The sequence below is a fragment of the Gymnoscopelus braueri genome (genome assembly GCF_963280865.1).
Source record: "Gymnoscopelus braueri genome assembly, chromosome: 9".
NCBI classification, from domain to species: Eukaryota; Metazoa; Chordata; class Actinopteri; order Myctophiformes; family Myctophidae; genus Gymnoscopelus; species Gymnoscopelus braueri.
Genome location: NC_137610.1, coordinates 54,271,024 through 54,297,559, shown reverse-complemented (window position 1 = coordinate 54,297,559; position 26,536 = coordinate 54,271,024). Strand labels below are relative to the sequence as shown.

Below are 26,536 nucleotides of genomic sequence, written 5' to 3'. Positions count from 1 at the left end.
AGATAGATAGATAGATAGATAGATAGATAGACAGACAGACACATTGTTGTGTTGTTGCAAATACAACTGACTTAATTCATCCTGCTACTTATATCAAAGTAATAAAACTCATCTCTAAAGGTTATAAATGTCAAATACAAACATCTATCCAGCATCAACTGGTTTGTTTTGGTATTGTTTATTAATCATTAAGTCAATGTAAGTGTTTCTTTGCACACTTCTTTCTTAAGAGTAGAGCTGGCTATATTAATGTAGCTTTAAGCAACAAAAAAAAAGTCTACAAGCTATGCAACGCGTTGACAGCTTGTAGATCTGTTCTTTTTTTTTCTTCTTTTTTTTGCCGAGACACACCACGTCGTACAACGAGGTTCTAGAATAAATGAGGTTTCATTATTAGCCAGGCTAACTTTGAGCTACACCTTTCAGACAACACAACAAGTGACAGATCAGATAATAAAGGCGAAGCTGTTCTTTTGTTCTAAAGGTTACTTACATTGTGTCATTGTGTGTAGCTACAGCAGCTACACACAATGACACAATGTAGCAACATCACAGACAGCACCCATATGTCACATTAGCTCCATAAAGAACCTCTCACTCCGCTATACAGCTCCGAGATGAGGTTCTATGTCGTTGTCATCCAGAATCGGGTGAACGTCCGCCATGGCTCCGCTGTTTACCCTTTTGTATACGTCGTATCCCAAAACTAATGGTAGATTCCAAACCACACGGATGTTTAAGGTTTGGTTCGGAGCATAATATTTTAGGAACGGAGCTAAACTACCCGTTTAAATCGCTCATTCAGTCAGCCTGTGGCCATGTTTCCCATTCAACCCGGAAAACCCCCCTACGTCCGCTGCCAGTACTGCTCCCGGTTTTGCTACAATGGGAAACATGGCCACAGGTTGACTAAATAAGCGATTTAAACGGGTAGTTTCGCGCCGGACCTAAAATATTATGCTCCGAACCAAACCTTAAACATCCGTGTGGTTTGGAATCTACCATTAGTTTTGGGATACGATGTATACAAAAGGGTAAACAGCGGAGCCTTGGTGGACGTTCACCCGATTCTGGAAGGTAACGACATAGAACCTCATCTCGGAGCTGTATAGCGGAGTGAGAGGTTCTTTATGGAGCTAGTGTCAGATCAGATAATAAAGGCGAAGCTGTTCTTTTGTTCTAAAGGTTACATTGTGTCATTGTGTGTAGCTACAACAGCTATAGCCCTGAAACATGACTGTACAAGCGTCATGTGAACCATGGCTACAACAGCTACACACAATGACACAATGTAGCAACATCACAGACAGCACCCATATGTCACTTTAAGCTACAAGTTAGCATAACCAGCTAGCAACCTGCTTGGGTTCTTGTCTGTCTGTGTGTCAGTGTGTCAGTGGACTTCTTCCTATAGCCTTGGATCAACACTATCATAGATGTTTTTATTTTAGAGATTTTGACTTTTTTTATATATATCTGCGATGTATCAAAATCGATTAAATACATCTATGACAGCCTCCTTGATCCTCAAGGCTAGACTTCTTCCTAAATGTGACTTTACAAAAACCACAGCCTCAAACTGACCAGACCCTGCAGTGCAACAAGCCTGTGCTATTTGAATAGCAATCTAAGCAATTTACCTGCTTTAGCGACCAGTTATTCCCACAGTCAGATCATGCAGGTTGAGCAGCAGCATTGTTGTCCAAATCCACACAGTAGCTGTCTGTCTGAATTGTCTGTCTGATGTCTGTCTGTCTGTCTGTCTGTTTATCTATCTATCTATCTATCTATCTATCTATCTATCTATCTATCTATCTGTCTGTCTATCTGTCTATCTATCTGTCTGTCTGTCTGTCTGTCTGTCGGCTCCATTGATCACATTGATCAGCTGGTCTCTTCCTCTCGTGTACAGCCTAGGGTTGCCAGATACCAGAAGTCCCAGTCTTAGTCAGCATAATGGCCGGGTTGCCAGATGCCAGAGGTTTCAGTCAGCAAAATGCGTACTACTGACTGTGTACAGGGGCGGGGTCTCACAGGGTTGCCAGATATCAGGGGTCTCAGTAGAATGTGCACAGGGTTGCAGATAGGTGGGCTGAGATTTAAGCTCAAAAGACCTGAAGCCGATTAAAATAAAAAATCTAAATCCTAACGCTTTAAAAAAATATATATATATATATATATTCAAAGATTTGCACAAATGTTCACGATTTTACAAAAATAGCAGATCTACAAGCTCATAGCGCGGCACTCGGTGCCGTGCTATGAGCTTGTATATCTGCTATTTTTGAATAGCAAAAAAAATCTTAAGTGACACAGATGCGTTCCAGGTCTTAATGGGTTAAATAAATCTTAAGACCCCATGGGAAAAAAAGGAATAAAACTGACAATAGTGGCTGATACATTTAATAATCATTATCATTATTACATTTATCACCATGTAAACACCACAAGGAGCATTGATTAACGACTATGTAACAGACCAGATTTGTATTATAATAAACATCTGGTTGATGTTCAAAAACATAACCCCTTTTACAACGGTCAATAAATAACTGATGAGTCAGTATTATAAGACTTAGTATTATTAAAAAAAAATACTTAAAGAGTATAGGCTACATACAGTGGTGGAAAAAGTACTCAAAATCTTTACTTAAGTAAAAGTACCAATACTGCAATATAGAAATACTCTGTTACAAGTAAAAGTCCAGAATTCTAATGCATTCATATCGTCCACCGTCCAACCAGGCTCAGGTTTGTTGGTTTGAACGTGAACCTCAACAAATGAGTGGGGCAGTGTGAATTAACACATGGATGGATTGACCCTGGCAGCATATCAATGGTACAGGTGTGTTACCTGTTTATTAAGCTACTACTATTTTTCAACCACAACTAATGAGACAAGACACCAGTAGAATGAGACAAACAGACTTCATGAGACAAAAGACATAGTATACAACTAGTTATTTTGGGGGGAACTATGCAGTGATAGTGAAGAAAGGGAACTTGGAAAGAGACTTTCTGACAAACCACACATAATTTGACTAGAGCTTTCCAGCAGACAGAGAACTGAGAAAAATAAATAACGAACTGAAATCTCAGCCATATGTATTGGTGTACCATACATAGGTCTAAGTCCATGACTATACTCCAAGGTTTTAGACTTGGCTAGAGGTTTTTAACATTACCGATTGGAGTTGGGCGCTGACTTTTAATCTGTCTTCCTTGGCTCCAAAAACGATTATTTCAGTTTTGCCAGTTTAATTGAAGAGAATTATGGCACATCCAATTGTTGATTTGTTGCATTTACTCAGTGTTTGTATTGGACCATATAGTCCTCTAGCTTATTTGGTTGTTTTCCATAATCTGAGCTAGTGGGAGCATGTAGATATTAGTAGTAGGGGCCCTAGAATGGATCCTTGCAGAACTCTGCATGTAGTAGTTAGCTATAGATACAAACTAGTCTCTGTTCTCTAAATATGATTCAAACTGTGCCGGAAAGTCCCGCCCAATTTTTCAATCTGTCCAGTATTGTGGTCGACCGTGTCAAATGCAGCACTGAGATCTAGTATTACTAAGACTGACATTTTGCCACTGTCTGTATTTATGTGGATGTCATTGAAAACGTTGACAGAGTAGTCTCAGTGCTGGGGTGTGGTCGAAAACCTGACTGTAAGATATCAAGGCCATTGTTTAGTCTTGAGAAGCTGTTCAGTTGTTGAAATACAGCTTTTTCAATTATTTTACTTAGAACCGAGAGGTTTATTTAACAGTGACGTGTCCAAGTAATTTTTTTGAGGGTAGCGCTGTTTTCAGGGTCTGTGGGAAGCAACCTGATGGTGAAGAAAGGGATCTTGGAAAGACGCTTGCGGACAAACGATTTGACTAAACATTTCCAGCAGACAGAGAACTGAGAAAAATAAATTAAACTAAGGAACTGAAATTTCAAACATTCTTTCTATTTAAAAAGATCAAGCCATTTAAGTTTCAAGCCAGGATTTGAAGTCCCATAAATCGTTTTGATGTGCATGAACACTTTTTTCATAAGTCATCTTTTTTTCATTCATATTAAACTTATTCTCTTGAATAACGATCTATAAGATGAAAAGGCAGTGGCTAAATAGATCTCAAATATTCAAATCAAAATGTCCATCACAAGCTGGCATGGTGATGATGACCCCTGTTTCTGACACATTCATAAGCTTCCAATTCTGCTTTATTCCATCTTGGTGTATGACTCCACCTGCTGGTGAGAATGGAGCATCAACATTGATATTCTCTGCCAGACCGAAGCCTGAATGGGATGATTGATTGCTTGATTGCTTGCTTGCTTGCTTGCTTGCTTGCTTGCTTGATTGATTGATTGATTGATTGATTGATTGATTGAATGAATGAATACTTTATTTGCAGTTTGTAAAAAAAAAAACACAGGTAAGTACAGTTCAATACAAGGTCTGCTAAGAAGATTATACCCAAGAAAGCGCTATGACTTGTTTCCATTGGGGTCCATTGTATTCAATTAATCGAAACATGAAATGACAGACAAATATACAATACTATGCAAAAACATTAATTGTCATGAATATAATAATTGCGATGATTTTTTTTAATGTTTTGGCATTGAAAATGTTCTGTTTGTATGGTTTGTAGACAAATCATAATTTACAAAGCATATTATTGGAATACACAGAGAAATGACTGACAATATCCAGCAGGCTACCACTAATTCAAATAATGTTAATAATGCAACTAGAAAATACTGTGTGTGTGTGTGTGTGTGTGTGTGCGTGCGTGCGTGCGTGTGTGTGTGTGTGTGTAACACATGGTAATGGTCAATGGCTGTGTGCAAATTCAGATCAATTGCTCCAGACACTGAGGAGAACCGGGCAGAAGAGATTTTGGCCTCACCACCCTCACAGAGCTTTGTAGAATTATAGGAGGATTATTGTATTCTATTGTCATGCAGTGTCAAAGTGCCGAAACCTTATGCATTTTCATACAAAACACAGAGAACAGCTCTAGTGGTCAAATCTTTCTCATTTTAGTACAACATTACAGGAATTATTTTAAATATCTTCTTGGACAGCAACTGCACCTTCTGAAGGTGAACACCTTCTGTTCAAGTTCATTCTCTTTAAGAATCCTTCGTTGTTTCTCCTTTATTGCTTTCTCTGCTTCTCTTAACATCTCAGTGGTGTAGTGGGTTCCTCCATTATCCTCCACCATCGACTCGATTTTCCCCGGCAGCTCAGTGACCTGAGAGTGATCCTTGCTTTTGCTGTCAAAGACATGGTAGCGGTTGTCACAATTGCTGATCAGTTTTTGTAGTTTTGGATTCGCTTTCAAAATGTCGTCAACTGGTTTACCTTTAAGCAGGTCACCACCAGTGAAGAGAACCATGGTGTATTCGTTTGTCATTGGACCAAATACCTCCTGAATCATTTCCACCGATTTCTGATCCTCGTCTGTGAATGTGCCCAGTCTGATCACAACCAGGAAAACATGAGGACCAGGAGCAGCAAAACAAATACACTGTTTGATCTCAGGAATGACTCTTTCGTTATGAAATCTGGTGTGAAACAATCCTGCCGTGTCAACAACAGAGATCTTTCTACCATCCACTACTGCTCTGTCCTTCTTACAGTTTATTATCAGAGGAGATTCATGACCACATTCAGATTCAAATGCTTCACGACCCAGGATGGTGTTTCCAGCGGCGCTCTTTCCAACTCCAGTCTTTCCAACCAGCACCACCCGAAATTCTTCAATGATATGGAAAAAAAGAACAGATATGATTACATTCATAGTCATACTGTGTGTGTGTGTGTGTGTGTGTGTGTGTGTGTGTGTGTGTGTGTGTGTGTGTGTGTGTGTGTGTGTGTGTGTGTGTGTGTGTGTGTGTGTTGAGGGAGTACGTACCTGTCGAATCCATTTCTGTCTTGTGTTTTTGTTACTCTGTAAGAGGGGACGGTATGATTATAGCAACAGATATTCTTATAAGACAGATGATGTTCTAAATGCAGCAACAGTAGAAGAACAGAAGAATAGACTCTTTATACTGTAAACAGGGGAGTCGTCTTATAAGAGTGGTACTTCTTAAAAGTTACAAATGCTCCAAAGCCTCCAAATTTAAAAAAAATATAACATTTCGGCCTATAGACCTGTTCCGTAATAATAATTTGTTTTATTTAGCATATTGTCAATTTTGTTCATGTTAGCCTCGACAGACAACTATTGCAGGACATTTGACATGCATGATGATGAAGTAGTAGAAGTTACGGAACTTGACATTCATTTCCATCACTCACCTGAAGACAGGAAAGGTATTAGACGGCCCTCCTGATCGTTGTAGTGGTTCTTTAACTGTGTATTGATTGCAGGGAGAACCTATCAGTGGAAATAAGTGTGGTAGGTATTGTCATTGAGTAATAGTAACAACTCTCACATTTAGACTTCATTAAAGGAGAAATCCGGACATTTTAAGTGTTATCTTTGATGTGTCGTTATTCACCTACCGACGTAGAAAGTGGCGAAAGTGGCATAATGGGAGCGCGTGGCTAAGGGAAATTTGTCTATTATAACCGATGCAAAGTTATTTTTTTTCTCTACTACTACTCATTGTAGAGTCTCATGATACTCAAACATGCACTGAAAGTTCCTGAGAGGCTAATGCTAATGCCGAACGAGCTAACGCTGGTTGCTTGTTTCTCTCCCAGAACCTGGCAACTCGGTGTTGCCAGGGAGAGAAGTACTCCCAGTTTGACATTCTCAAACAAGAATACATGATACTTGATTAACTAACTGCAACAAATCAGTGTCAGTCTGATCTTTAGTAGAGGGAAAAGAAGGAAAATGTGGGTCAATTGACTACCATGCTGAATCTGCATCTATAGATTTGCGATGTCATCATGATTTCTATAAGACCGTAAGGTAAGTAAAATTTAGCAATTTGTATCACACAGGTGATTCAACTTCAAAGGGGACACACACCCATGTCTACATTTGTCCCCAGTCTGTAGGATGCTGATTTTTCGTGTCTATAAGTGACCAGTAATTATGATACTCGAAAAAGTCTATACTAAATTATTTATAATGTGCTATAATTATTGTTATAAAGCATTATGTGTATTTATTTATTTATGAGTTCTCATACAGTGTTATTTAGATTATTGTGCATTTTAAAGTATGTTTACTGTATAAGGTATTATAGACAGGATTCATAGGAAGTGTCACCGGTTAGGTCACACTTTCCCATCTGCATGTTACGAAAAGATATAAGAGGTCTCAGTGTCTTACCTGTTTCAATGTTGAAATCCTGATGTAGGTCTGGAGAGACAGAGGAAAGACAGGCTATGAAGGTTCATCAACAAGGACCAGCTCACTCACTTACTCATCTCTGGTGTCTCCCTGTCTTTTTATATATTTCAGTGTGCAATTCCTTCAATGGGGGAAGTCACAAGTCAGAGATCTATCTGTATTGTTTACATGAAGAGAGGCCGTTCATTATAAATGCTGTGAAGGGATTATGTGACCTGATTAAGCAAAGTCACATTTGCATCAAGGAAGATACTGTAACAGCAAAGTAGGAATAACACAATCAAGGATTGATCTAATCAAGGTTCAAGAGTATCTCAACTAATATTATCCTGTTAGACCTTCTTGAGGTCTCTTTGTCTCTCAGGTTCTTGTAGGATCTAAGAGCAAAAGTTCTTCTTCATGAGTCTTAATCCTCTGGAGTCGGCCATACCAGCCCTGACGAACACAGACAGTCATTTTGTATTTTAAAACAAATTCATACACAACATTGGCATGGACTGTAAACTTTTAAATTCAATTATTTGGGAATGTTGTCTGATTCCCCAGGAAGAGAACAAATCACTTGATTATTATGGTGGTCTATTGGTTGGTGCTTTGTAGACACACAACCATAGTTCATTTAGACACTTCAGCTCAGAAATAACCAGACCGTTAATGAACCATTTACCATTTATTAACCATTCCCATATTAACCATTACCATATGTGACCAAATTTGACTGGGAGACAGTCATCTAGCAATGATATTGCATTCAAGTTTGGCGGTGTGACTCTGCTCCTGTGATATTAAAAGATTCCCTGTGCAAACATGACACAGATCTTCAATCACAAACCCCCCAGAACAGAGCATAAAATACAGTTTTACATAAAATTGAACCTTCAATGCATAATTAAACCACCACAATCATAGTACAATCCATAGAACACAATACAATACACAGAATCATAGAACACAGTATACAACACAGAATCAACACCATAACAATATGAACTAAATGCCACAGGGAGGAGGCCGGGGAGGTGGAGGGAATTAGAAAACAAACAGCTGTACACCCAGCTTAGACAGCGAAGCACGTAGACTGAACAGAGAACAGAGGCTGCTTAAGTTGAACTGTGACAGAAAATACCCGACTCGGGGCCATATTTGTATTATTAAATAGGCTCTCCAGAAGTGCCAACCAAGGTAAACCTCCTACCACGTCGCTCAGTCATCCTTCTGGCCGATCTACACGGTCACAGCTTTTTTCTGTTCTGGCCCCACAGTGGTGGAATGAACTCCCCACTGATGTCAGGACAGCAGAGTCACTGCCCATCTTTCGCCACAGGCTGAAAACCCACCTCTTCAGGAAACACTACCCTTCCTCTTCGCCGTGCCTACTTGTTGTTAACTAGTTGTACGAACTTTTGTTTTAGAGCGCTTATTGTAAGTCGCTTTGGATAAAAGCTAAATGACTGTAATGTAATGTAATGTACCACAAAGGAATTCCTCTCTGCTGGAACAGTATAGATTAGATTAACCTTTTCTTCTGTTAAATACTATTAATGTGTATTTGAGGAAGAAGCTGCATTATCGTTAGTTTGAATCCTGACTATGGAGCAGTGGTGTAAAGTAACTAATTACATTTACTCAAATACTTTTACTTCTACTCCACTACATCTCGGAGGCAAATATTGTACTTTTACTCCACTACAATTATTTGAATATTTTAGTTACTAGTTACTTTGCAGATATTACTATATAATATATTAAGTTATTACATTATAAAACATACGTTAACCACTTTAGCCTTATTTTATACATAGGATATTTGAAAATAGCCGATCTACAAGCCGCTTGTAGATCTCTGCTATTTACAAACATTTTAGTACTTTGACTTTTGGTACTTTAAGCACATTTTGATACCAATGCTTTTGTACTTTTACTCAAGTAAATTTTGAATTACGGATTGTACTTGCGGCTTATCTCACTTATCTTGATAGAATTGAAATGAAAATAGAAAGTTTTCACAGCTGACTCTGGTATGTTGTTGACTTCTGCAACGACTCTTCTGATGACACTTTTAACATACTGCAATTCGAGTCTACAGTTGTCCAAAATTTCTGTTTTGCGCTGTCTTATTTTTCTCGCATTATTTATTTCAATCTCACTGAGGATCTTTCCCTCTGCCATTGTCACATTACGGGGACATACATACACTGTAATATCAGAGTATGGTTTTATTAAGCCGTTTCTCCTGTGTTCATTAAGTCTATCTAATACCGACGTCCTACCGGTCCTGCCAATTTTGTATGATCCATCTGGGCAAGTGAACAAATAGATAAATCCTTCATCTTCGTCTTCCTCAGAACTGCTAGATGACTCATGAGTGGATACGTCACTGAGGTCTGTACTAGGATCATCATCTGAGTAATCTACTCTCAGTCTTGGTTTCTGCGTCTTTGTGACCAACCCAACTGCAGCATGCCTGACAGCTTGTCTTCCGATGCCCTTAGCCTGTCTCGCTACTTGTCTTGCTGCTTCTTTCGGGGCAGATTTCAGCAGTTGTTTTGTTGACTGCCGCGCAATTGACTTGGTTGCTGCCCCAACCGAAACCCCAGTGGCGGCGTCCAAGCCGATGTCCAGGCCCATTCTTCCCACGCCGACGATCACGTCTCCCAGATCCCGTGCTTCGGCGAGTCTCTCCACGTTCCTGATGATTCCCACCGGTTTCTTGGTCACGACGGACGCCACCGTGTCCGTCAAGGCCCCCGTGTAGGCGGCTAACGCTGCCGCCCCCACCGGACCGGCCAGGCTTCCCAACGCCCCGCCGCCCAAAACCAGCGTGCTTCTGGTGGCGGACATGTAGGATCTTTTGGCCTGTTCTTTGTCTCCGGCGATGTCGTGGATAACTCCTTTGACGTGCCCAACGATGGGGATGCCATCACAGACGTCAGAGAAAAAGCGTCCCACCGACATCTCTCCACCTCTACCCGATCCTCTGGTCTGCTCCTGGTCAGTCAATTCCGGTGGGTTGCCCCAACAAGCTCCAGTCCACGAGAAGATGAAGATGATGAAGAGCACCTTTATGGGAGAAAAGAGAAGTTGAATATAAACAAAAGTGGCCAGACAGTCTGAGTGCACTTTTATTTTAGTGTATATGTTACAGGGAAATTGGCATTCCAGGGAAATTGAAAGAGGAGCGCTTGTTTTTACCACCCACCCAGGCAATTCTGTAGAACCAACGCTAGAGGGCAATGAAGCCACACGCATGCACATGCGTGTGTGCGTGTGCATGTGTGCGCATGCACACACGCACGCATGTGTGTCGTCGTGGATAGTAACCCATATAAAGATCTATTCTCCCCCTATCGGGTTACAACTCGGACGGCGCTGATTTGACTAGCAGACCTTCGGCCGGTCGGCGCGGGCACTCGCGCCTGGAGGCGCTCGGGCGCGTCTCCTCGGCCTCAAGCTCTGCTGAGTCGGCGCGCCTCCGTCATGGACAATAACTGTTCAGCATTCCCCTAGCGTAGCTTCCTGGTTGCTGTGTGGGGGGGAACAACAAAAGCCAGGTCCGCGCGTCGCATCAAAGCCCCACCTCGCGCCTCCTCCTCCTCCTCCTCGCGCCACCTTGTATCAAAGCCCCGCCTAGCGCCTCCTCCTCCTGCTCCTCGCGTAAAAAAAAGAAAAAAAGAAAAGCCCCGCCTCGCGCCGAAGCCCCGCGCATAAAAAAGCAAGCGCTCCTCTTTCAATTTCCCTGGAATGCCAATTTCCCTGTGACATATAGAGAACGGGCAAAAGGCGTGGCCAAGCTTAGGCGGAAGTAGTTCCGGTGGCCATATAAGGTGAGCTCCATAACAACAGCTCGTATCAACAACATTGACAGTTACTCACGAGTCACGACCGTGTCCTGAACTACAGCGAATTTATTGGTAAAGGACAGAAGATGGACCGGGCAATGCGTGACAGAGAGATACCATATTAAGCGTGCCAACGTGTCGTCACCACGGGGGGCGAGGCATTGGGCGTGGCATTGGGCAATGTTAAGTCAACCTGGTTTTTACCCCTCAAAGATGTCCGCAGCTGCCAAAAGACACTTGTTGACGCCCCCTTCAGGTTTTTTGGCACGCTCTATAGAGAGAAGCTGAAATCAGACGCAAAGGCACGCTACCTGGAAAAAAGTCATTACATCTGTGCCCTAGATCAGATGTAATGACAGTGCCCAGTCAGTCATTCATTTTACCTGAAAAGAACAACGTTTTGTTGCTTAGTTGTGTAACGGAAATAAAATATAGTCATCATGAGTACTGATTATTTATATATATATATTTATAATATTATTATAGCGAAGTATTATTATTCATTTTATATTGTTCATTGATCATTGAGAAAGTGCACAACGGACCTGTTGCGATCAGTGTTGCCATATTTTGCGAGAGAAATAAGCAACCAGGTCTATGAAAACAAGCCCAAAAGAAGTGGCTTAGTGACATCGGCTACTTGAAAATAGCCGAATAGCTCACGTGAGCTTGTACATAGGCTATTAAAAAAAACTCTTGCAATAAAATAAATAATATTTGGAATATTTTTAAAAACATTCTAACAACACAAATGCTCCCTGGCACAAAACATTTTCATGAAAAGATTTGAGAACCACTGGTTTAAATTAATTTATTTATTTTTTAAAGCCTAAATAAGCAAGTACCTAAATAAGCCTAAATAAGCAAGTACACTTTATAAATAAGCCACACAAAAAAACGCAACCCGCAGCTACCAATTTTACAAGCAACTTTACAGAAAAAGAAGCCCAAATTTGCTTATAATAAGCCGACATGGCAACGCTGATGCTCGCCTTGCCTCGTTTATATTTTTGATTGTGTGCTGTCATGCTCGTTTGAGCTTATATGTGTTTGGGAATGTTGTTGAAGGTTATGTTTTTTTGTCAGCTGACACCCAAGCCATACTACATTTATTTGATATCTCCGACGTCTGAACACTTGCTGACAGACAGACAAGAGTCCCTGGCTGTTTACTCAGCCACTGTGAGCCACCCTAACCTCACTCCGTCAAATGGAAGAAGCTTGCGACACACATTTTGTTTCACAGCGTACTTGCATCTGAGACTCCGGGCGCAGAATCGATGACAGACGGAGTTTCATTTTTTCAAGCTACTAGGCAGGTGATTGGATGATCCCGCCCCTAGCAGCCGCTGATTGGTTCGTATGCGCAGCGGTTCGGGCAGCTTTACTCTGTGAGCAATCCCAGACCCTCCTTCCTGAAACCAAATGCAAATGAGATTTCCGGAGGGAGGGGGGGTTTACCAGGCTAGAGCCACCCACGTTAGACAACGTTTCTCAGACTGGACACATAGAGAAACACAATTTAGCTGTTAGCTCAATCTCATTGTATTTAAGATACCCAAGCCAAGCCATACGACGTTTCTTTGATATCTCCGACATCTGATCTCCAAAGCTTTTCTTCCAGGTTGGAAATGTATGCAATTTAACTTTTTTAATTTAACGTCTGAAACCTTGGCATTGCATCCGATAATGCAGCACTGTCCTACCATTGCTAAATTAGAGCAACAGACAGGTTAGAGATAGATAATAATGTACACCGTCTACTTGCTGGACAACAAACAGGACTACAGACTACACTACACTACTCTACACTTGTGGCAGCTGTCAATCTACTCACTCACTATGGCGGCGAAAGTGGGCTGATTTAACGGCGTCTCGACCCTGAGACGTCGCTATGCCCGGCCCCTATACATAATGTCTAAGACTGCAACGCAGCGACTTTTTACAGGGGCAGGTTCCGAATTGCAGCCACCTGTAAGTGCTCTTTTAGAGCGGTTTTGAAGGAGAGTAAGGATTATAACTGTTGGTAGGGCATTCCACATTTTTGTGGCATAGCAGTAGAACTAATTGAATCCCTTGTTAGAGCCAAATCTGACGGAACGTTGAACGTGATTTGTGGAGCTCCCTCTGGTGTTGTGATCGTGGACGTCATCGACGTTTTTGAAGTATTTTGACACGGTACATTGGGTGTCTTTGTGGTGTAGCGTATCTTGCAGACCAGTTGCTGTCCTCTGTCCTCAACCCTGAGCCATCCCACCCTAGCAAAGTGAGCAGGGGTTAGATGAGTTGTAGGTGTGAGGCCAAGCAGTAGCCTGACCAGTTTGTTTAGGGATGTCTGGAGCCTTGTTTTTCAGGCCTTGGTGGTGATAGAGTGCCATGAGGTGCATGCGTAGTCGTAGTCGGACTTTGGATGAGTGCTCCTGCTATAGAGTCCTCAATGTATTCTTACTGACCAGAGACGAGATCCTGTACAAAACTTCAAGTTGGGTGCACCAACCAACTAAGTAGTTCTCAAAGTTTCCAAAGTCTAAAAGCACGAGAAGAAAACATGCAGGATGTAATCTGAGGAACTACAGTGGTCAGAAAAAAAGACACGTGTATTACCAACCAAGTAAGGGCTTAAAGTGGTAAATATAACATGGAGAGAATTACAACATAATACAAAAAATAGCCACTGTATTTACCGTGGGGTCACAGTGGTTAAACTGATTTGAATGCTATATAACATCATTTTGCTGGGGACCCCCTGGAACCCCCTCAAGGACCCCACTTTGAGAACCACAGAGAACAGACTGTATTATGTAGAGGTAAAGTGACTTACTGTGTTGTTGTTGTTGTGTTGGTGCTCCAGGCTGTAACCAGCACAGAGTTGAGAGGACAGGCTGTCCTCTCCTCTTATCGTCTGGAAAGACAAAGCCACTCCCTTCTCTCACCATATCAGCAGCGTGGACTCGGAGCAGCTGCTGCTTATGTGCGTGCCTGTGTGTGCACACGCTTTACAGCAGATCAGGCCATTTACAAGAAATGCCCCCCCGCCCCCCAGTTCCAGTGTGGTGGAAAGTAACTAGGTACATCTACTTAGTTACTTTAGGTACTTTTACTTTACTTGAGTATTTCCATTTTTCAGTGCTTTTTACTTCTACTCCATTATATCTCAGAGGCAACAGTGTGTGAGTGTGTGGCTGTGTGCAATTCAATTCAATTCAATTCCATTTTATTAAAGTGTCAAATCACAACAAGTTGTCTCAAGACACTTTACATGTAGAGCAGAGACCAGACAGTCCCACCCTGAGCAAGACATTTTGCGACAGTGGCAACTAAAAACTCCCTCTTAACTGGAAGAAACGTCAGGCAGACCCTAGGCTCTAGGGTGGGGGCCTTCTGCCTCGACCGTGTCGGGGGGAAAGAAGAGAGAGAGAGGGAGAGAGAGAGGGAGAGAGAGAGAGAGAGAGAGAGAGAGAGAGAGAGAGAGAGAGAGAGAGAGAGAGACAGAAGAGAGATACAAGTAGTAGCAATAACAATAGTAGCAAATATAATAGTGTAAGATAGTATATCTTACACTATTATGTGTGTGGGGCATTTCTTGTAAATGGCCTGATCCTCTGTAAAGCAAGTCCACACGCACACACTTGCACGCACGCTGGCTGACTCTCAGCTGAGTGGGCTGACTGCCTGTTACTATGACAACACAATCATTCTCTCTGACAGTGGAGTATAAAGTAGGCTACACAGCTCTACTTGAGTCAGATCCGGGGTCAAATATTTGGGGAAAGCACCAATTGCAAATAATATCATCACAATATTGATGTCTAGATATGTGGTCCTAAATATTGCGATACAGTATTTGATTCTGTCCATATCCCTCCCTATACAGCAGCAAGTGGTGGACAAGGTACACAACCTAGTCCTGGTCAAATACTACTGCACTACTAGTGAAAGTTGCACAGTCAAATTTAGCCGTCAAAAATATTTTCTTACCAGAAATATATACACTCCTAGACACACTTTACTCTGTGTGTCCGCGGACCCCCAGGAGTTCTTGAGGGGTTCCAGGGTACGGAACCCCCTCAACCAACACAAAAACACTGAAACACTAAAGGGACATGATGTGTTGGTTATTTTTGTCATGTTGATTAAAACATTTCTTACATTTATCTCGTTCCCACGGGTTAGGAACTTGTTCGAGATAAACTTAAGACAAATACAAAATCAGCATGACATGTATTATCTTGTTTCCGCGAGTTATACGAGTTCCTAACTCCTAGGAACTATGCGTTGTGAGCTTGTTGATCGGCTATTTTCACTATTTTAAAATGTTTATAAAATAAAAATTTAAATTTAAAAAACGGTTCAGGGACATACAAGAAGAGGGGACACACCATTCACAAGCTCTCTCACACACACACGCACACACGCACGCACGCACGCACGCACGCACGCACGCACGCACGCACGCACGCACGCACGCACGCACGCACGCACGCACGCACGCACGCACGCGCGCGCACACACACACACACACACACACACACACACACACACACACACACACACACACACACACACACACACACACACACACACACACACACAGGGGAGAGAGAGAGAGAGAGAGAGAGAGAGAGAGGGGGGGGAGAGAGAGATAGAGAGAGAGGTTATATTTTAATTAAACTTATGAAACATTCATTCATTTCATTACAACATTGTCAAATAATTTCTGCTTTTCAATCACTGTCAGGTGGAAACCTTGTAAGTCCAAAACCACTTTCACTTAAAGTTAAAAGTATTTATTTTATGTAGCAAAAATAGCAGATCTACAAGCTCCTATCGCATGGCATTGTGACACATTGTGAGCTTGTAGATCTGCTATGTTTCTGCTATTTTTATATAACACTATAGTATGACAAAGTAGGGCATTAATTTACAAATAAAACAATTGTAAGAAGTTTAAATATGCAGATATACAAGGTTTGTGTCCGACAGCAATAATATTTAACCATCTTTATTATTGACAATATGGAGACATATTTTATTAATATAGATGTATTATATTTAACCATCTTTATTATTGACAATATGGAGACATATTTTATTAATATAGATGTATTATATTTAACCCATCTTTATTATTGACAATATGGAGACATATTTTATTAATATAGATGTATTATATTTAACCATCTTTATTATTGACAATATGGAGACATATTTTATTAATATAGATGTATTATATTTAACCATCTTTATTATTGACAATATGGAGACATATTTTATTAATATAGATGTATTATATTTAACCCATCTTTATTATTGACAATATGGAGACATATTTTATTAATATAGATGTATTATATTTAACCCATCTTTATTATTGACAATATGGAGACATATTTTATTAATATAGATGTAATATATTTAACCCATCTTTATTATTGACAATATGGAGACATATTTTATTAATATAGATTATATTAATATGTATATATAGCATAGTATAATAATGAAAATGTGTGTACATGTATTAATAGATTTTTAGATACCTAGTATATTATATTATATTATATCTATCATATTATATAAATATTATAGACACTGTATGGAGATTGATGGAATATGAACATTTAACCTCATAACCTCATGAGGTGTGAGTGTGAGTGTGAGTGTGAGTGTGTGTGTGTGTGTGTGTGTGTGTGTGTGTGTGTGTGTGTGTGTGTGTGTGTGTGTGTGTGTGTGTGTGTGTGTGTGTGTGTCCCATTTTAACTAACCCTAACCTCACACTAACCTAATGGTGGGAATAATGGAATCTCTGAATGATGAGTGGACCCCCAACACAGAGTATAGACTCAATTACACATCCACACAATATAGAACCATCCTTTACTCTCCATATAGGCTTGACTAAACATAGCCATAACACTCTAGTATAGAAAACGGCTTTAGTCATTATATAGGCCATTCTTTAATTGTTATTTTAAAGTGCATGTAACATATTCTTTATTTTGCTTATTATCAAACAATACAACTAAATATAATAGAGGTCAACTAGGTAAGACTAAAGTCTACACAGCATTCGTCCAAATGACATAAACAGTAAACTTTATTGGGACACAGCCTACACTGCCTGTGTAAGTTGACAGCTTAAAGGGGCAGACAGTGTGGCCTTAAATTATTAAGTTCTTTCATTAGACTCTGAAGTCTCTGTAAGTTAAAAGTTACCCTTCAAACAGCAGCAATGAGAGGATATTTAGTGTTCATATGAGCCTGTTGCTCTGCTGCTGCATTTAATGCTGCTGACTGTTGAGAACAGCTTGTAACAGCAACGTGACTCAAGTCAACTGTTCATGTTGGGGAACACGTCTCACCTCTAAATAGTGACTTATTTTTAGTTGTGCACCAAAAATATCAGATCTACAAGCCCACAACGTGTCACAGTGCGACATGTTGTGAGCTTGTAGATCAGATTTTTCAGTATTTTCACTGATTTAATGGTGTATATAAGCTCCCATCATTTGCAGTTTTCAGGAAGGGGGAAAAGAATAGAGGTAGAAAGAAAACAAGTATAAAACAGATCAGAGGTGTCAGATATTACCCCCCTTTTTTCTCTTTTTTTATTATTTCTATTTCAAAATATTTTCCATAATTATTTTTAAAAACATATGTTTTTTTTACATTAAAAAGAAATTCAACAAATTTTTCAAAAGAATTTCATGAATAAAATTAAAACAATTAAAATAAATTACATACATTCCGCAAATGCAACTTTTAAGCGGAAGTGAAAATAGGCGATCTACAAGTTCACAACGCGTTGTGAGCTTATAGATCTGCTATTTTCACTTGTTTGGGTCCTGGGAGACGTCAACGTTCTCTTTAGGGTCACAGGTCTAAAGCGTTTGGGAATCACTGGAGTAGAGCCAATTCTAAAATGTCTCAAACTTTGTGGGGAGTCATACTGTGTAATCAGGTGCACCTCAGGAACCATTTCCTAGAGTGCAATTCCATAGCTATATTCATTCATACCCCCCTGTTACACCTGCATACAGAGCATTAGAGTAATCGAGCCTCGAAGAAATAAAGCCATGGATGACCCTCTCTAGGTCGGGTGAGGGCAGATATAGGCCTTTATCCTGGCCAAAAGCCTGAGTTGGAAAAAGCTTGCTTTGACCACAGAACTGATCTGCTGTCAAAAGTCACTCCAAGTCAATAGTTATCTAAGAACTAAAATGCGTTATAAGGTTTTAGGTTTGATATACTGGAGAAGCAAACTTACTTCCTGAAAACGTATTGAGACCCATGGAAATATCACAGATATATAAAATATCACAACTCAGGCTCTATATTGGGCCTCTTCCTTACTTCCTTCACAGGTGTTACCAATGATACTGATTAAGGCTCTGTTCCATTTAGTGTGGCACAGTGGTTATTTTAGTTTAAGGACCCCCATAACTCTGAGAGTGTACAAATGGAACCAAATGGACCCTTACGGGTCCATTTGGTTCCATTTGTACACTCTTTGAGTTACTCACCTACCATGTCTTCTTAGCAAGGCATCAGATTCTTATGAAATGGAAGAACAACTGCCCCCCCCCCCCCCCCCCCCAACTGGATCTGTGAGGTTATGTATTTTCTGAACCCATTAAGCTTGTGTCATTTTAATTTCTTTGGCTATTCAAAAATAGCAGATCTACAAGCTCCATAGGCACAGAGTGCCGTGCTACGAACTTGTAGATCTGCTATTTTTGAAACATCGTGAACATTGGTGCAAATCTTTGAGTACATATATTTTTGGAAGCAACATTTTTAACTCAATAAATCTTTGCTCCTGGGGGGGTCCCTGGAACAAAACATTTTGAGATGGAGGGGTCCGCGTCCAAATAGAGATAATTTTGGGGGTCCTTGACATGAAAAGGTTTGAGAACCACTGATTATAGGAGCATACGTTTAAAAAAGAAATAACTGTTAGGATTTAGAAGACATTTGTAGAATCCCCCGGAAGCAATGATTTGAGTTACAAATGTTCGCTTTAAGAAATATATATATATTCAAAGATTGGCACAAAAGTTCATGATTTTTTCCAACGAGCTTGTAGATCTGCTATTTTTGAATAGCCAAAGAAGTCTAAATGGGTTAAAATAGACAAGATAAGCTACACGCTGTGAGGATCTACTGATTCTCTACCATGTAGAACGACTAACGCTTACCTCTTGTAAATTGGGTATCTCTTTGTAAACATTAATGTAGTTTCATTTTTCTTGGATATGCTGGAACTAGTACTGTGGTGAAACTTATTTTTACATACATGTGTTTCTCTTCTTAAGGTTAGGGTTGTAGAAGGTAGTTATTTCCTTGGTGAGAGAATAAAGAATTGCCACTTAATGCCTTTCAGTATATTTATTTGATACAACAGATACAATGATATAAGATACAGTGGTGGAAAAAGTACGCTTTTCTTACTTCAGTAAAAGTATCAATACTGCAATGTAGAAATACTCTGTTACAAGTAAAAGTCCGGAATTCAAATTTTACTTGAGTAAAAGTTCTAAAGTATTGCCATCAAAATGTACTTAAAGTACCAAAAGTAGAAAGTACTTATTATGCAGAATGTCCCATTTCACAAGTTTTTCAAATTTATGAAAATCTTTTGAAAATAGCAGATCTACAAGCTCACAATGGGTCACGATGCGACGCTAGTGAGCTTGTAGATCTGCTATTTTCAAATGACCGGAATGTATGGAATGTATGCTGTATGCTGAAGTGGTTAATTCAGTATATGTTTTGTAATCAAAATCTACAAAGTAACTAGTAACTAAAGTTTTAAAATAATTGTTGTGGAATATTTGCCTCTGTAGTGGAGTAAAAGTATTGGAAATGGGAAATACTGTAGTAAAGTAAAGATTCCTCAAAAGTGTACTTAAGTACAGTACTTCCTATCAGTCCGTTTACTGTCTCTGCTAAGACCTCCATTCAGCCATATTCATTCTATTGAAGCCCATTTCCGCCAATTTGATGTAAGAAAACAATATCCAAATATATGATAAATATCTAAATTAGGACTTTGTCACTTACGTATCTCATAATGATGAGATACTAATGATTAATTATGAGATACTTATACATTATTATGAGAAAGTATCTCATTTTTATAACTTAAGATGTTTTTCTTCTCTCACACCACATTGGCAGAGATGGGTGACAACATTAAGTTGTAGTATTCATTTTCTCCACCTGAGGGCGACAAAGACCACATACACGTTGTCTCAGGTCTTTGAAAGTGCTGTAAACTGTGTGTGTGTGTGTGTGTGTGTGTGTGTGTGTGTGTGTGTGTGTGTGTGTGTGTGTGTGTGTGGTGTGTGTTTCAATGCACTGACCCCCCCCCCCCCCCTGTGTATTTGCAAATATAACTGCAAATACACCGGATGTCATTGTGACCGACGAGGACAACAGAGAGGTTTTAACTGTTTGATTTCAAGTTTAGATCCTCGCTAAACAAGTAACGTACCAACCATTAGTACAAGCCATTATACATCTTATACATGAGCTGACACTTCTACTGTAGTGTCAGCTCATTGCTTTTATATTTGGCAGCTTGGGCCACGATGTCCACAGGCTGGTGGCCAGGGGGGCTTGAGGATTATGAGGTTGTCCAAGTGTAATTAATATCAGGCAAAGCAGCTTGATCAATACTGAATAATAGGCAGTTGTTCTATTTGGAGGAGAAGGTTCATCAGGTATCCATAACTTTTACTACTTAAACTTGTACTAGTTAATAATAATAATCCATACCATTTATATAGCGCTTTTCTAGGTACTCAAAGTCACTTAAAGTTACTTCGTAGATTTTTATTATTATTACAAAACATACATTACCCGCTTCAGTCCTATATACATTTTGGCCATTTGAAAAAATGTGGTCTACAATTTTAGCCAGCCTCCAAACACCAGCACTCTGTTCTGTTTTTAGAATGACTATGTTTTAAAGTTCTGGATAATGTAATGCCTTGGGTGTGTAGGGGTGGGTGAACTCTCTTTTTCTTATTAGTTTCTCTGTTTTTGTTAGTTTATATTGGGATAGATATTTGTATTTTGGTTTCCTTTGTTAGATAAGAGAAGAAGTTTTGCTTTAGTTAGGATTTGATGGTCCCATTCCTGAGGTAATGTTTTTATCAAAATAAATCCTTGACAGGGGCACGGTGGCACAGTCGGTAGCGCTGTCTCCTCACAGCTAGAAGGTCCTGGGTTCGATTCCCGCAGGGGACGCTGTGGGCGCTGGGGGCGTGTTCTCTCCTCCGCGTCATCAGTGCCCATACTCTAGGTGGGGTTGGCGAAAGGGCCTTTCTGTGTGGAGTTTGCATGTTCTCCCCGTGTCTCCTAGGGTAGGTATAAAAAAAATCCTTGAAAAATCCCTGAATGTAACCACTGCTATAAAGATTAACTATGAAAGGTAACTTGGTGTAGTGTGTGTGCCACTCCAAGCCGTGAGGCTGGGGAGCTGGCTGAGGGACCTCAGGGTCCATAGGAACTCTGTTGTACTATGACATAAACTGGAAGCAAGTAACCTCACTGACTGGAGTGATGCCTCAATCCATTCTTCAACCATTCATACACATCTCTGGAACATCAAACTAACTACAATATGGCGTTTTTGGCAACTAAAAGTGCAGTAGAACCTTTACCAAATATAGTGAAGTCTGTGGATTCAGATACCACAACATGATAGTTTTTTCTAGTGACATTGTTTGATTTGTAACCTGTTGAATATGAATTGAAGTGGAGAAGCTGGTAAAAGTGTTTGCTTGTGGGTTTTTAACTGCAGGGGGAGGTGGTGAAGCTCCCATAGATCCTGCCATTACACCAGATATGTTGGCTTCTGACAGTAGACTGGAGGTGAAAAGGAGGGAGTTAGGGCAGGTACACACTGTAGGACTTTTACAGTGGTCGGGTAGTCATCTGATCGTTAAGCATTTCACACTACAGGAGTCTATTTCTTGAAATCGGCTGTTATATATATCGTTGTGGTTTTCACACTATACGATTGATCACCAACAAGGGATCACACACTGTAGGATAGTTCACTAGGATGCTATTTAGACCCGATACATACATTTGTTTTTATTACAATTCATTTCAACGTCTCAGGAAAACGTGCAAGGCTCCCGTGATATATGCACGAGACTGAGACAGGACGCTATTGATTGACATTAAATAATTCTCTCTCTCTCTCTCTCTCTCTCTCTCTCTCTCTCTCTCTCTCTCTCTCTCTCTGAAACAAACAACAAGTCAACCAGCTTAAACAGTGTTACTGCGCAATGCAACTCAGAAACAGTGTTGCCATGTCCGCTTATTATAAGCGACTTTGGGTTTGTTTTTCTGTAGAGTTGCTTGTAAATATTGGTTGTTGTGGGTTGCGTTTTTTTAGGCTTATTTGTGCAGTTGCTTATTTGGCCTTAATTCCTAATGTTGTTTAAACCAGTGGTCTAAACAACACATAAACCAGTGGTTTAAACAACACACAAACCAGTGGTTTAAACAACACATAAACCAGTGGTTTAAACAACACATAATATGTATTTGTCCGCAGACGCCCCCTTCTTAAAATATGTTGTGCCATAGACCCCATACAAGATTTGTGTGGATTTAGAAAATATTCCCCCCAAAAATATTTTTTTTTCAAGATTTTTCTTTGAAAATAGCTGCGACGCGTTGTGAGCTTGTAGATCGGCTATTTTCAAATATCCAATGTATTTGTATATAGGTTTAACGTGCTGATGTGGCCTAGCGCTTTTGTTGGGATTGTTTTCATAGACCTGGTTGCTTATTTCTCTCTCAAAATCTGGCAACACTGTTCAGAGTCAGACACACGCTGCACGCTCACAGACACACACCTCTCTCTCTCTCTCTCTCTCTCTCTCTCTCTCTCTCTCTCTCTCTCTCTCTCTCTCTCTCTCTCTCTCTCTGTCTGCAATTCCTCTCAAATAACCCCCCCCCATCGAGCACGCTTGCTCACTCTCTCATCCTGTTTTATAATGTTTAACTTAATACAGGACTGGACGGTAATATTGCGGCCAAATATCAAACCTGCTAGATATCTAGAAACACTCGGGAACAACAAGAGTTTGTGCCAGATTATATTGTCTGTCATAGTGCGTTTTCTTTAAAAATACACTTTTTGCTACTACTCCTACAGGTTGTCCAAAACTTGCACAAATCGGTACACATTATCTCTGCAGGTCATGTGATCAAGATGTATGAGTCAGGTTTTTCAGATCCCATTCCAATTGGCTATTACTTCCTTCCAAAGTTTGCAGGCCCTGGGTAGGCAACCCGGCCTGGCAGAGACCTGTGCTCAGAGGAGCACACTTTTCGAGTTATTATTATTTGTATTTATCCTATAGACCACCGAAGTCCTGACGTCATTCGTTCATCCCCAGGTTTGCGGAAGTAATTTCTCTATGGAGAATAACATTGGGTCATCTTAGAATCGTCTCATATAAGAATTGTGGTCCAAAAATAAACAAACTGTCTCGGCGATATGGTCAGGGAGGAGGTTCTATATCGTTTATGATAGTCAGTCACTTATATTTGATACAGTCCGTTTCTGGCGAAAATGTAACTAATTCGGCGGAAGTAACATTAGCGTTTTCTCACCGTCAGTTGATGCTTCATATCCATAAGAGTCAAACCGCCGGGGTCATTTGTTTATTTTTGGAACACAGTTCTTATTTGACGCGATATTAAATACGTCTATGGGATTCAGAATGGGGGTGGAAAACTGCGAACCAGGTAGACAAACAAAGGATGTGTAAATTACGTCAGACTTCGGTGGTCTATTATGTTACTTGTTAAAGTCAATAGAAACAGTCCGCACTCATATGGTGAATCTTAATTTTTTTTCCAACCATTTGGGGGCCCACTTGCCATATCCTCACTGCCCACCAGTGGGCGCCGGCCTGCAGGTTGAGAACCGCTGTATTGGTGGCAGTGGTGTAAAGTAACCAAGTACATTTACTCAAGAACTGTACTTAAGTACAATTTTGATTATATTCCCATTTACAGTACTATAACTTCTACTCCACTATGTCTCAGAGGCAAATATTGTACTTTTACTCCACTACAATTATTTGAAAACTTTAGTTACTAGTTACTTTGTAGATTGTGATCATTATTACAAAACATACATTAACCACTTCAGCCCTATATACATTTCTGCCATTTGAAAATAGCCGATCTACAAGCTCACAATGCGTCCCTATGGGACGCATTGTGAGCTTGTAGATCTGCTATTTTCAAATGATTTTTTATACATTTCATACGGGACATTCTGCATAATGAGTCCTCATTCACTGCCACAATTATTGCTGGCCGCGTTTGCCCACTGCCAGAGATTTTTCATTGAAAAAAAAAGTACTCAGGAGCCGAGATACAGAATTTTTAAGTTTTAAGTTAACAAGGAAGTGGATGGGAGTGTAGATCTTTAAACAATCATATCTCCTTGGTCTTTGGGTCAAATTTTTAAAAAAAAATTACGTTTTTTACGTCAGTGGCAGGATTGGTAAACGGGACAAATTACGTTTTTTACGTCAGTGGCAGTGAATGAGCTACTTAGTTAAGGGGAGCAGTCTGTCTTTACTGTCATGAACTTGAGTTTGATTTGTGTAAGTGAAGTATGAACATCTATGTTGCAGACAGTCTGCCCTTTGTCATGATGAACTCTGACCATACGTTTATTATCTGTTACTAATGTGTAGATTTAGGACCTGGGCCAGGAGCAATGGGCCTTGGAGGACTATTGCATGGTCATGACCTATACATGTCAGACCATGTTCATAAGATATCATTGTTATGGTCCCCTCTGGCGCTGGAGAAATGCAGAAGAAGATGCTAGCATTCTCTGTTCATTCATTTCTGTTCATACATAGTATCAATATGTTTATTATCATGTGTGTATGTCCTAGTGTGTCCTATAGTAACATCACATTCTGACAATGGACTGTTTGTGTGTCTCGCGGACGTGTGTGCTTGTGCCTGTGAGCTCCTCAAGGACACTACCTTGGGCTCGACTCCTCTGGGTGTCTTGAAACCCCCCCGTAAGATTCCTTTGGGAGGGGCTGAGAGACACTTTATCTGTGTGCTGGGGGGAGATCGAGTCACTGCTCCTCTGACCACCGCTGTAGTCAGGAGTGCATCCGTTTGAACGATTTAATAAATTGACAGAAGACAGCTTGTTTCATATTCTTTTATTTCTCATCGTGTTATTAAAAATAGCCATATCAGTCTCACACGGAAAACGTGTGTCTTGAGCTGGGTAATGGCAGCCGAAAATAAACAGACTCCCCCGTTCCAAACATTTCATTCTGGCGTGATGGTCTCTTGGGCCGTGGTGATACTGCAGGCTCCACTTGCGGCTTGCTTGAATGGCCCTCCTCAAAGGCCTCACCGTGCACAGATTACCGCTCTCATAATAGCAAAATGGCATTGCCCACGCCTCCATGTCTTAAGTCAAGACTTAACGGTAATTAATAGGGCCCTCGGTGTCCTACAACCAAAGATTTATTTTGGTCCTGACCACGTCTTTTTTTTTTACTCACATTTTTTATCCCGCGATTTTTGTAACCCATATTTTTTCACCCGGTGCCAATTTCCTAAGTGATCCTGGGCGCTACACCAGCCCTACACCAGTCCCTCACAGTAGGGAGGCCAGGGCAGAGCTCATGCTTCCTTCAGGCATGAGAGCCAACTGACCTTCTTGTCACCCGACAGGGGGGAGTTTCCCTGGTTGGACGTAGCGCGTGGAAGGAACACGTTATTCCAACCAGTTCCCTTCCCCTCCATCAGGCGCCCCGGCTGTCATGGGGGAGGCGGTATAGCGACCAGGATTACTACATGTTTTTGTGAGGGTATTAACTACCCTAGGAGACACGGGGAGAACATGCAAACTCCACACAGAGTAGGCCCTTTCACCAACCCCACCTAGGGTATGGGCGCTGATGACGCGGAGGAGAAGACACGCCCCCAGCGCCCACAGCGTCCCCGGCGGGAATCGAACCCAGGACCTTCTAGCTGTGAGGCGACAGCGCTACCGACTGCGCCACCGTGCCTCCTCCGACTGCGCCACCGTCCTGACCACGTCTTAGCGCTATGCGGTGAGTCTTGTTAAGTCAAGGGGCAAAATAGCAGATACCGCATATCACCCTTAATTAACTTTTGAACACTCCCCCAGGAGTTAAATATGCTGGCAAGTCTTAAGCCACCAGTGTTTGCGTTCAGCGCGACTTGTAAAATAGCGATTGTACATACAGTAAGATGGTGGTGTTATGACTGTTAAGACCTGGAAATACAACGTGCATAATAGGGCCCTTAAGTGTTTATTGTATCTGAACATATTTTGT

The 26,536-nt window shown here is 40.7% G+C and overlaps 2 protein-coding genes across 2 annotated transcripts in view; both read right to left on the bottom strand.

Annotated features, from left to right (window-relative positions):
* The window catches only part of ankrd27 (ankyrin repeat domain 27 (VPS9 domain)), a gene marked incomplete at its 3' end in the record, with an annotated part of 58,252 nt that extends 56,533 nt beyond the window's left edge, over positions 1-1,719 (bottom strand). Inside the window, exon 1 of the mRNA XM_080437285.1 lies at positions 1,641-1,719. The remainder of the gene's footprint in view (positions 1-1,640) is intronic.
* A 6,353-nt stretch (positions 1,720-8,072) lies between these two features.
* On the bottom strand, positions 8,073-25,638 carry LOC308091622 (uncharacterized protein; the record flags this gene model as incomplete). Its single annotated transcript, XM_080437284.1, has 3 exons — positions 8,073-10,374; positions 13,975-14,055; positions 25,585-25,638. The coding sequence occupies 3 exons, from the start codon at positions 25,636-25,638 to the stop codon at positions 9,253-9,255; spliced, it is 1,257 nt and encodes a 418-aa protein (XP_080293410.1). The 3' UTR covers positions 8,073-9,252.
* Between the last annotated feature and the right edge of the window lie 898 nt (positions 25,639-26,536).